Source organism: Brachycentrus maculatus, unplaced genomic scaffold (genome assembly GCF_059751285.1).
Source record: "Brachycentrus maculatus isolate JH-2025_06_01 unplaced genomic scaffold, ASM5975128v1 h1tg000303l, whole genome shotgun sequence".
NCBI lineage: Eukaryota > Metazoa > Arthropoda > Insecta > Trichoptera > Brachycentridae > Brachycentrus > Brachycentrus maculatus.
The window spans coordinates 1,453,513-1,467,023 of NW_028281053.1; the positions used below are offsets into that span (position 1 = coordinate 1,453,513).

General features: G+C 33.7%; 1 protein-coding gene across 1 annotated transcript; it reads right to left on the reverse strand.

The window, feature by feature from the left end:
* Window positions 1-1,244: 1,244 nt before the first annotated feature.
* LOC148304830 (2-Hydroxyacid oxidase 1-like) lies at window positions 1,245-12,644 on the reverse strand. The gene is made up of 9 exons (XM_088267679.1): window positions 12,352-12,644; window positions 11,971-12,122; window positions 10,683-10,803; window positions 9,729-9,863; window positions 7,901-8,029; window positions 6,273-6,405; window positions 5,007-5,126; window positions 3,381-3,492; window positions 1,245-1,342 (listed from the first exon to the last, which is right to left on the reverse strand). Exons 1-9 carry the CDS (start codon window positions 12,483-12,485, stop codon window positions 1,275-1,277), a joined length of 1,104 nt encoding a protein of 367 aa, XP_088123805.1. The 5' UTR covers window positions 12,486-12,644; the 3' UTR covers window positions 1,245-1,274.
* Between the last annotated feature and the right edge of the window lie 867 nt (window positions 12,645-13,511).

Genomic DNA, 13,511 nt, shown 5'->3' on the forward strand with positions numbered 1-13,511 from the left:
AACGCTTATACACTGGCGTCGAAAATGTTGTACAAAATTGTTCAGACTGTAAATTAATTATTTCAATAAAATGGTAAAGTTGTAAGTGCTATTTGATTATTATTATCACCTTATCCACAAACCTTCTTCATATATTTTTTTAGAATATTGGATACAGGGCCCTCATGAAGTTACCCCGATACTGAAGTGCGAGTGGTATGTTAGTTTGCCCAGCTACCACACTCGGATGGGTCAGTAAGGCATAGAGTAGCAGGCTTCCGGGAAAGGCAGATGAAGAGCTCCAATCTCATCATATAACTGCTTGTGGAGCACATATCGCTCACTCCTTTCAACAACGTCAAATATCAAAGATTGTCAATTTTCAGTTGTGCACGTTTTCGGAATGCCCAGAAAATGTACTATATCCCAGCAAAAAATCAAAGAACTTGATATTTCAGGAGATCGTTTTAAAAGTTTAAAAATATAATAAAATGTATTAAAAATAAATATCAAGCCACTTGGTGAACTTTTTACTGTGCAACAGATCTTTTTAGGTAAAACCTGAATGTTTTTTCTCCATTTGAAAAATATTTAGTATATTTAAAAAAAAACAATTAAACAATACCTTGTCTCAAAACGCAAAAACAACACTCTCTGTCATGTAGCGGGTAAATATTAAGTTAAAAATATGCCGCTTTTGCTGGGATAAAGTACATTTTCTGATCATTCCAAAAACATGCACAACTGAAAATTGACAATTTTTTATATTTGACGTTGTTGAAAGCAGTGAGCGACATGAGTAGTCACTTGTAAACCAAATTATATTAAAAAAAATAGTTTTTTAGCCAATGGCGGCGACCGGTAGAATAATAAATCTTGTACTGATTTGAGCTTTTTTTGAGAGATTTTAGAAAGTGAAATGACGATCAGCATAGCAAGATTTGCTAGAGCATTCATTTTTCTATGATTTATATGTGAAGCACTAACTTTGTGATTTTCCATTATATAATTAAAATGTAACTTTGTTTTAAAATCACTATAAAATCACTAAAATCACTATAGTGATTTTAAAACAAAATTACATTTCAATTATAATTGATTTCTCTATTCCATTTTATTCCTAACTTAACGAGTTTTGGCAGATTAATGTTAAATATGGACGATATTTTTAATTTTATACTGATTGGAGCCATTTTCTCAAAAACTTAATTTTTTAACATAACGTGGTCTGTAAATGGGCTACTCAAATGATAAGTACGAGTAAATAAAAGAAAAAGGAATTTTTATTTATTTATTTAGAGTTTACAATATGATGATTGATGAACCACGAGATCTGAAGTCACTTCAGGAATGCTCGGGCAGCCTGGAAAGAAAAATATGAAATAAATAAAAAATAAATAAAAAACCCTTATCCGCACCCAATGGTGCATAGGGCACTGCGTCATATAAACGCAGTGTTATCTTGATCGTTTACACATGAAGGAAGGGTGATCAGCTCTCCGCTTCAGGTACCAGTCCAGGGTAATATTGAATAAATATGACAGTGAAAAAATCACTTATATTTATTTTACCCCCTTGGGAATCGAACCCGGGACCTCCAGAACGGTAGCCGAGCGTGCTGACCATTACACTACGGAGGCGGAAATAAACGGACATAATATTGAAATCAAAACAATAACATTAATATTCTTTTACTTGTTATTTACATTTGGTTGAGATGATTGAAATATTTTTAAAAAATCAAAGGATATTAGTATATCCACACAAAATTAATATATCATGCCTCTAGCGAGTTAGCGAGTGTTTTTGCCTAGAATTTTCACTCATGAATTGCATGATTTTATAGTAACTTTTAACATAAAGAGTAAATCCACTCGCGAGTAGGCATAGACTATAAAAGTTAAAACATTGAAGCCTGAGTAGGGTCACGATAAGTGGTGTTGCATAAGCCGTAGCTAGAGTCACTTGGACGTTAGGTAATTTTTAAAAAAAATTGGAAAAAACATACATCGAAACGATCTAAGAATTTTTTATAAAATATATGATTTTAATTTGAATTTTTTTCTTTTGCATTATACAAACATGACATAAATTAAAATACAAAAATAATAATAATAATGATAATAGAACCCTTATCCGCACCCAATGGTGCATAGGGCACTGCATCATATAAACGCAGTGTTATCTTGATCGTTTACACATGAAGGAAAGGTGATCAGCCCCCACTTCAGGCTCCAGTCCAGGGTAATATTGAATAAATATTACAGTGAAAAAAAATTACTTGTATTTATTTTACCCCCCTTGGGAATCAAACCCGGGACCTCCAGAACGGTAGCCGAGCGTACTGACCATTACACTACGGAGGCGGACAAAAACAAAAATATAAATACAAAAAAAAATCCCACAAAGGCATGGCCTGTGTGTGGGTAAACAATATAATTTAGGTCATAGTAAAGGACATTGGCAAGAATACAATAGATATTATAAGAAGCAGAACTAGAATAAAAGTGTTAATATGAAATACACAAAATACAAAATACTTGACTATTAGAAAACAAAATAAAATAAAATAAAAAAAAACCTAAAAAAGATGAAAAAGTAAAAAGTTAGCAAGCATGTACTACATGAGGGATATGTCTACAAGAAAAAGGAGCTTAAATCTGGCTTTTAAATTTAATTTGGTATATCGCTCACTCCTTTCAAGAACGTCATAAATCAAAAAACTTGATTTTTCAGGAAAACGTTTTTAAAGTTTAAAAATATAATACAATGTATTAAAAATAAATATCAAGCCACTTATTGAGCTTTTTACTGTGCAACAGATCTTTTTAGGTAAAACCTGAAGGTTTTTTCTCCATTTGAAAAATATATAGTACATTTAAAAAAACAATTAAACAATACTTTCAAAATGCAAGAACAACACTTTCTGCCCTGTAGCGGGTAAATATTGAGTTAAAAATATGCCTCTTTTGCTGGGATATAGTACATTTTCTGGGCATTCCGAAAACATGCACAACTGAAAATTGTCGAATTTTGATTTATGACGTTCTTGAAAGGAGTGAGCGATATGTTATAAAAAAATGTAAATCATAATTTTTGCATAAATTTTCAAATGAGATATATTCAATAAGTAGTGTTCTTATGGATACCTCACTTTCAAAAGATTTTTGATAAATGAATAAAATCTTTATTACAAAATCAAGTATGTTGAGTGAAGTATCTAAAATTATGATGAAAAGCATACAGATTTGGATGTCAAGAATTTTTTTTAATTGTGTTATGTGCATATTTGGCTTTTTGGCTGATTGATTTGCCGACCAATGGTTTAAGCTAAATAAATACAGAGATAATCGATTGTTTTAACAAGTTATGTAAAACGATTTTGTATTGGAAAAGCTTACCAGACATTGCCATGGCACTTTCAAATTCCATCTTTAATATGCTCAAGACCTTTTCTACTCCGGCTTGTCCACCATTGGCTAAACCCCATAAAGCAGGTCGGCCAAAGAAAACCTGAATAAAATGAAAAAATAAATGTAAAAAAGGGTTAATTCAATTTGGATTTAAAGCTATTTACTTATACAGTCATTCTTAGGTATTCGCAGAATTTCCCTGTACATACTTAATCTCCTATTTTCCATACTAGCCTCTAAAAACAAAGGATTTGTGGATTATTCCTTAACCTTTCCCGAACTGTCCATAAAAAATAACACGTGATCCGAAGCGGGGTACCAAAAGACACAAGTTCATATTTGTATGGAAATCGTAGTACGCAGCTCGCAGTAAGTACCGACACGCCGCCAGCTGAGTCATAGATAAGATGTTCGCTCCAACGCGCGTTCATGCACTGAATGAGTAAGAGTGAGACGATATGCGAGAGATAATTGGATCAAAAGAATTTAATAAAGAAAAGAATAAGAGTAAAAGAAATAACATATCACTAGCAGATAAAAAATTTACCTGCTGATATATAAGTACTTAGATCTAGCGGTAGTGACTAGTTGTGCTTTTTATCAAAAACAATATTTCGAAATTATAAAAATAAAAAGGGAAAACTTTCTTTAATATGTTGATTGCCGGTCACGCGCATACGCATGATCCGCCGGTCAGCCGATGGCCGATCACACGTTACAGCGTGTTGAATATTTACATTATGTTTAACCTACTTAGATAATATTAAAACTAAAAAAACACTTCAAAAAGTTGCACATGAAGGAATCGTTTACACATGAAGGAAAGGTGATCAGCCCTCCGCTTCAGGTACCAGTCCAGGATAATATTGAATAAATATTTCAGTGAAAAAATCACTTATATTTATTTGACCCCCCTGGGAATCGAACCCGGGACCTCCAGAACGGTAGCCGAGCGTGCTGACCATAACACTACAGAGGCGGACAAAATAATACTAAAGTTGTTGAATAAAAATCAATATATGGGGGATTTCAATCCCCCTGAGCCAGCAAGGTTAAAAAGAGATTATTGAAAAAGTTGCTAAAAACAAGACAGAACATCTTGAGACTAAGGTTGGTTAATAAGGGATTTTCCATAAATATGAATAAAATACAACAAAAAAAACTTCATTATGTATTGTTGTTATTTGTGATAAATAAATATATATATACACAGCAGTACTTCTATAATCAAAACTCCGCTAATCCAAACACCTCTTTAATCCGAACGCCCATTCATCCCTTAAATACACCCCTAAAATGGGTTGACCAAGTGAATATTCCTGTGCTAGAGAAGATGCTTTTACCTAAGTTGAGAGACAAAGCTTTTTAATGTCATAAATAAATCTCGAACAACAAAAATATTTGATTTCTTTGATAAAGTGGAATTAATACATTTAAAATTTCACAATACATATTTGTTTTATTTGATAAAAATACCCTACTAATTCTCTGTACTGTAATCCAAATGCTCCACTGGTCCGAACAGAGGGTAAATTTTTGGCGTTCGGATTACAGAGGTCCTGCTGTATTTGAATAAAACTGATTAATTTTTAATTGAAATAAAGATGTTTTTACCATTTTAGCTCCCAACGCCAGAGCTTTTAAAACATCAGTACCCTGTGTGATTCCGCCGTCCAAATACACTTCTACTGGAGTTCCCTTCACTGCATTCAATACTTCCGGCAGAACTTCAATCTGTAATAACATCACATGAATATATGTCACATTTCATTTTATTTATTGTTTCAGCATTAACTTTGTGATAAGACATGTTACAATGATTAAAGAAAACACTTTTTTTTACCACTCGAGTTTTATTATAGACTACATGTTTCAGAAGTTAAACTTCCATCATTCAGGTCTGTATAATAGTTATTACACAGACCTGAATGATGGAAGTTTAACTTCTGAAATATGTAGTCTGTAATAAAACTCAAGTGGTAAAAAAACAAGTGTTTTCTTTAATCATTATATCACATTTCATTTCACTATCAGCCTTTTTTTTGTATTAAAATTTTTTTTATGATGCCATTTATTTATTTTAAAGATGGAATAATTATTCCAAAACCGGTAGTCACGAAGTGGTGTTTTTTAAAGTTGTATAACACAAAGTGAATGATGAATGATAAGGAGAGTGTTATTTCTTTTCATCATTTTAAATTAACAATAATAACAATAATGGCAAATTTATAAAGAGCATTTAACAGTATGAAGGCTATCTGGAGATCGGATTTATACTCAGTGACCACCAAATCCCACCTTTATGCCTCCATGGCTCCTATTACAGCTTTGTTTTACAGCTGTGAAACATGGGGCCACTTTACAAGGGCTAAGAGCAGCCGTGTATTTAGTTTTGAAAATAGGTATCTGCGAAGAATTTTAGGCCTGCTGTGGTTTGACTTTGTGAAGAATGAAGAAATAAGGCGTAGGATGCAGCAAATATTGATCCCAACTGTCGTCAAGAAAAGGCGATTCAGTTGGCTTGGCCATGTACTTTGCATGCCTCCCGAGAGCCGCCATCAAGCTTGCCTCTTTTACAAAGCATCAGGTTCACACCGCCCAAGACGACCACTGCTGAAAATTTGTCGGCAGTTCTCGTCTGAACTTCAGGATGCAGACCTGATTTGGGAGGATGCAAGGGAACTGACGGCCGACAGAAAGCCTGGAGACAGTTTGTGAACTACATAAGCTCCACATAGGTAGCGGATATGGTAAAAGAAGAAGAAGAATAGAGCGTAACTTGTCACTTGTACAACCTCATTCAAGAATCCCATACTATCTGAGGAAGAAAACAAAAGATAAGTTAAATTACAGGTTAAATCATTTTTCAGAGATACTTACAGTAGCAGCAGTTCCATCAATCTGTCGGGCTCCGTGATTTGAAACAATAATAGCCGATACTCCGGCATTTACGGCCAATTTCGCATCATCACCTCTCATCACTCCCTTCACAATTATCGGAAGATGTGTTATGCTGAAAGATAACACATATGATGCTGTATGTCTATCCAGGCTGATACTCCAGAACACACATTATAGATAAAGCTGATAATTTATGGGTCTCAAAAAGTGATGAAGTGATAAGTAAAGAGGAGTACCTATTAATCCTATTATAACCCTTATCCGCACCTAATGGTGCATAGGGCACTGCATCAAATTGACGCAGTGTTATTAAGAGTCCTTACCCTAACTACTAACTAACCATCATTATGTTTCTATGTAGGTGTCTCTCTAACCCTTATCCGCACCCAATGGTGGATAGGGCGCTCCATCGTATTGACGCAATGTTATCTTGATAGTTAATTATATGAAGGCAAGGTGATCACTCCTGCGCTTCAGGGACCAGTCCAGAGTAATATCAAATAAATATAAGAGTGTAACATCACTAATATTTATTCTCACCCCCCCTGGGAATTGAACCTAGGACCTCTAGCACGTTAGCTAAACACGCTGACCATTACACCACGGATGCGGACTAACGCCGACTATGGCGTATGGCCGGAGGCGGACTATGAGAGAATAGAACACCTCTACCACTATCCTGTCTTTACAAAGATTCTTCACTTCTTCCACACTCATGTATCTCCTTATATTATTCATCCCCTGCGATTATTCTGACTCCAAATCTAACCACTTTCAAGTATTTGAAATACTTGATTTAGGAAGTTTTCCTTGTTCTTTCTCTTCTTTATTACTATTTCAAAGTACATTTGCATAATATATTTGTTTTACGGTTCATTCCCCACTCATTCGTAACACATGTCCAAACCATCTCAACACACCATTCTTTATTGTATCGATAATGTTTATCTCAGTCTTGCACTCCTTCCTTATTTCACCGTCTGAACATCTATCATACAAAGTTTTGCCTCACATTAGTCTGAGATCGCATTTCAACTGCATTCAGTCCACTTTAATCTATCTTTTACCAACTTCATACAATCTAAAAGTCTTGAAATGCAAATTGAGACGGAAGTATGAAATAATATTTTCAAGGGTTTTCTAGTACCGTAGAACGGGGCAACTTGAACTTTGATGTGTTACTTGAGCTTAGTACAAAAAAAAATTAAATCTCTATTTGGTCTACAATAATGAACGTATGACATAATTCATTGTTTCCCTGACAGATGACACTTATTGTCACGATACTTCGATCGATACCACAATCTAAATATTTTTTTTGTACTGGGCTCAAGTAACACATCAAAGTTCAAGTAGCCCCGTTCTACGGTACATAAAATAATTGAGAAAAATTATCTCATGCATATTATTGCTATTATTTTTAAACCAGCCAATTACAAGTCATCATTTTGAACTCTGTCTCGATTTGAACACACAAAAAGTGTTGTAAATGATATAATGCCAAAATAATTGATTCCTATTTTAGTGCCTCAAAGTTCATTGAGGTTTTAAGAGGTAAATAACCATTTGATTATTGTAAATACATATAAGTTTATTTAATAACAAACCTTTTAAGCCATTCGACATCCTTCCATGTCAGAGAGTTGTCAAATAAATTGTTGACATATTCATTGAGTCCAGAACCACTTTTGACATTGCATATTTTGTCAGATAAAAATCCATCAAAGTTTGCAAATCTAAAAATATAGAAAATAAATCATAAGTAGAATATTTCTACTTATTTATTTTTTTACAAAAATGTCAATGATACCACCCTCCACCACCATAGCACCATTTACACACTTAAAACTATACAAAATGTTTAACACATGCGTTTTTTGGTCGACTTGAAGACCAACATGCACTAGAGGTTTCAGCACAAACATGCGTTACGAGCCGAGGTTAAACATGCACTAGAATTAAAGATATTAATGAACCAGCTTATATACTCGTAGGATGAAAGGAGTGGGCGGGGTTTGAATTGGATATTGACGAATCTTGCTTAATCGATGTTGAATAAAGTAATGGACAAATTTAAAAGTAAAATTTATTTCATTAATTGATTCAGCAGTCACTTTGTGGTAAAATCAATCCATTTTTAATTAATGTTTTACTTAGTAAATACCACTATCTCTTAAAATCTACTGTGACACGTGTTTCGATGCATTCCGCATCATTTTCAAACACCGTATTTGAACTATACTCCTTATCCTACCAACTGTGCCACCCTCATTTCGTCAAACACCGCACAGTGTTTGAAAATGATGCGGAATGCATCGAAACACGTGTCACAGTAGATTTTAAGAAATAGTGGTATTTACTAAGTAAAACATTAATTAAAATTTATTTGGTTGTTAATTACAGGAATATTATGTAAGTGGTTATCTACTAATACTATAAAGGAATATTTGGTGAGTGGTTATTTACTAATATTATTTACATTTTTGTAAAAAAATAAATAAGTAAAAATGAATAACGATAAAGTAAATGCTTTAAATATTAATAATATTGAGAATAGAATATTTCTATTTTATTACCCCTTACATATGGTGGATAGGGCACCACAGTAGATGAATGTGATGTTAACCTGGTCTTCAATTGAAAAATTAGGGTTGGAATATGCAGGAATGTACTAATGAAATGACCATGTTCAAGAACATATATTTTTATTACACATAATGCAGTTTTGTAACAAAAGGTATTTTTGAAAAAAAAATCTTTTAAATGGCCAACATGTTTTTCTAAACATTTTTGAAGCCGTGATTTAAAATTCCCTGTAACTCATAACAGTATCTCCTGATTTATAACTCTGATTTCTTGGGTAATGTTGTATTCAATTCAATTCAATTCAATTTATTCAATAATTATTATATACGTTACAAACTAACATTTAAGCGTATACATTAAAAAAAAACAAATTAAAAAGTATGCAAGAAGACTCTTGTTAATTGTGTAGAAGAATCCCGCTGCGGAAGACTCCTTCGGACACATGGAACAGATCAATATCCAATGTGATATTGTTCAACATAGCGGTAACATGTTCAACATGTATAAAATGAGAGATAAAAGTTGAATGAGGGTGTAGGACATTACTGCTATATGGGAAACGAAATGAGGGTGGCACAGTTGGTAGGATAAGGAGTATAGTTCGAATACGGTGTTTGAAAATGATGCGGAATGCATCGAAACACGTGTGACAGTAGATTTTAAGAAAAAGTGGTATTTACTAACTAAAATATTTATTAAAAATGGATAGATTTTATCACAAAGTGACTGCCGAATCAATTAATGAAATTAAGGAGTATAGTATAATAGTAATGGCTAGGGGTTGTCTGTATTTTGTGTATTAACATGCTCAATTACTTAAAAATAACGGCGATAGGATTTTTTTCTTACTTGAGATGTGGAGGCAATGAAAATTTGTTCCTCATGTCCGCTCTCCTTACTCCAAATGCTGGTGTGTCCACTGTGAGAACAATTGCCCTGAACCCAGCATTTTCAGCTCTTCGGACTAAGTTTTTAGTCACCTCCCTAAAATAAGAATAAATAAAATGAATCACTTGAAAAAATCAGTAATCTCTTGCTGTATTTTGTATATTAGAAGCATTGTTAACTTTGTGGTATAGTAATAAAACACTCTCCTTATCATTCATCATTCGCTTTGTGTGATAGTACATTAAAAGTGGTTTTTAAAGTGGTATTACATAAGTGAACAATGAATGATAAGAATAGTGTTAATCTTTTGTTATCTTTATATATATATATATATATATATATATATATATATATATATATATATATATATATATATATATATATATATATATATGTTAATCTTTTTTTTTTCCTAAAGTATCTTTTTTTTAGAATGGAATTTTTCATGGAAACTAACTGCATGATTTTTATTGAGTCGTATTCATTCAATCACAGTCTTTAATCCTTGCACTGCTTCTGTATGTGTGCTTGTATGTGTTTTTTTCATTTTTTACTCTGGGTGCCTTAAAACAAAAATGGCAACAACAAAAAAATGTGAGGTTTATCTGAATTTGCATTTTAACTGGCTTCTACTGTATATTCAAATCTAGCAATAGCAAAGCATTGTTGGGTGCAGCTTGTTAAAGATATTGTTGAAAAAAATTAACACGAAATTGTAGTTGTTATTATATTAAATAATTATAGTATTTGAATATGAAAAGAGGTGTCGGAAGACCCCAAAAGAGATGGTCCGACGACATAGTCGCTATGAGGGGTAGAAACTGGCTGCAAGCAGCAACCAACCAGAGGATATGGAAAGGAGAAGAGGCCTATATCCAGCAGTGGAGGAAGAAGAAGAAGAAAGAAGTTGTTTACCTGTCAACATATATGTAAAGTTGGAACCACTTGATAGTGTTGGGAGCGGCTTCAGCTACATCTTCTATGGAAGCAGTTGATATAGTACTCATTATGTATATTGTACCTAAAGTGCCGGCAGCTGTGGAAAAACACTTAATACGTTAAACGCCATGAGGGGCATTGGTGACCTCGCCTGTGTTGGACCGCAGCGCCATGGGGGGTACCAGTGACTATTCAAAATGCTTTTTTGCGCTGCTGGTCACACTTCTTTTTTATGAAATAAACTAAATACATTATTTTATTAAAATATGTAAATTACCAAAAAGTTTTTTTTGTGGATTTTTAAATTGACAAATTATAGTATTGGCGTTTAGCCTGTTTATTAATGTAAATAAATTTATACTATAGTGTTCAAAATTTGTATGTGTATTTGTGCTTCTAAAGCTTCGAAGACAAAACAACTTATTTTCAAAGGAATAACCTGCAATGACCTATACCTTTAGAGGCTTGTCTACAAGTATGGTAGTAAGTATAGAGAAGGTAGATGTGAAAAATATGTCACAAACACCCAGACCAATTGTAAAGAAATCTTTCTTGAATATATTTCGCAATTGGCGGGAATCGAACCCTCAGTTTCCCAGTAAAGTGTCTACCCAGCTACGCCATGGCGCCTGTAAGATACTTGTATCATGACCTATCAATGGTTTTTTTCTCAGATTAATCAGAAGCAAGTTTATAGGTCAACACACATATTTCCAGCTCATAGTTTTATGCTTCTCCTAAGATAGTCACTTAAAAATCCCAAATTTTTGGACCAAGGAATAATATAACACACCTTAACCTTTCCGGGAGTACAAAAATTGATGTCCGACTTTCTCTGGGTCTTTTTACAAAATAAAAAATATTTTTTCATTAAATCAATGTATTATGAAAATAGAAATTATAATAAAATAATTTAAAAAAAAACCTATTCGAAATATTTTTCAATTATGACAAAATTACACACAAATACCCACAGATGTCATTGCTATACAAGTTACATCATACTAACTGCCAGACGGACTTCGACGTTCATTAACGTCGATCCTCCTTTAAGGAAAACACTGACGTTCATTTACGTCCATACTCCCAGACAGGTTAAAGTCTATGGAATTCTTATTTATTAGGTCCAGAGATAAAGAGGAGTTTATTCTTGGCATATGAAGAATGTCCAGACGGCTTCTCTCATTATTGGCATATGAAGAATGGTACACAAATATTCAATATTTAACACCTATGTATATTATACATATAAAAAGAGATATACCTCTAGCGGTGGCAGCTTCCCCATCCGGATGAGCCAATTTATGCATGGCTGTCGGAGAAATACCAAACGGTATCTTGACACGAGTGCCAAGTACAGTTGTCGATGTGTCTAATTTTGAAACATCTTTTAAACACCTAGGGCGGATTCTCAACCTGAAGAAAAGAAAAGTTAGTGACATCCAGTTATGTCCTATTTCCATGGCAGCTTAATCTTTTGACTGATGAGTTTTAATGAAAATTTAACTATGTTTCGAACATACAAAATAATAATATAATAATATCATATATTTGATACAAAAAAACCTGCACTTTTTCAAAGTTAAATTTTCATTAAAACTCGTCAGTCAAAAGGTCTTAAGATAAAAATTGTGATTTTTCTTACCTAGAAAAGGCGACCTTATTTTCTGACAATGTTTGTTCAGTAGTGGCCCCACTCTTGTAATAATCCCCTGCATACTTTGGCAATTTGGCTAATGCCGCCGTTTCAAAATCAGATACACAGACAAAACTTTCCATGGTTCATGCAGTATGTACATATACTAGTGTTAACTAAATGAAAAGGAACATTGACTGATCACTGACAGCAAGATACTGTTACAAATATGTTGATGGATACATCACAAGATAAGAGTATTATGTTTGTAATTAAATGTTAGTGATACTGTAATTACTTCTAATGTTATTTGAGTTCTTAACCTTATCTGTACAGAATGTTAAATCATACCAAAAGTGTTGAGGGGTCTTACAACACATAAATTTATAGGTAAATAAATATTTCTGTATTTTTTGGGTTATTATGCTGATATTAGAGGGAGTGTAGTCTCTAAAAGCGTCTTCAACTTATCAATATTTACAAACCAAAGCTTTGAGGAGGTTGTTGGTTTCGTTTCTTCATATGATCGGTCAGGTGAATGCTTAGGAATCGATATCTGTTGACTTTTCTTCGTGGGTTACAATCTTTGTGATGGTTCATTTGCTTCTTTCATGGTCAGTCTCCACCCATCTCTATCCCCTTCTCGTTTCATCAACTCGGTGTACCCGCTATAACGCATGTCGGAGAATATTTGATCCATGTAGGATAAGCGGGGTCGTCCTCTGTAGTTTGTGCCTTCCGCAATCGTAAGAAGCAGGCCTGGGTGTGTCATATTTTTCATTTGGCAAGCTGTTGTGCAACTTTAGTAAGCATCTAGACTCCCCAGCCTTGCTTAGTACCTCATTGTTTCCTACATGTTTCGACTAATGAATACCCAACATGAGCCTGTAGTACCGCATCTCAAACACCTCCAGCCAACCGGACTGTTGACTGGCTACAAGTATTTTGTGGTGTTTACAAATTTTAATTCTGGTCTTTTTAGATCCTTTTGTTCTTCCACCATGAAATAGAAAAAGAGAAGTTATTTCATTCGAACCCTTATACGCACCTCAATGGTGCATAGCACTGCATCATATAAACACAGTGTTATCTTGATCACTAACACACGAAGGAAAGGTGTCAGCCCTCCGCTTCAGGTACCAGTCCAGGGTAATATAGAATAAATATTA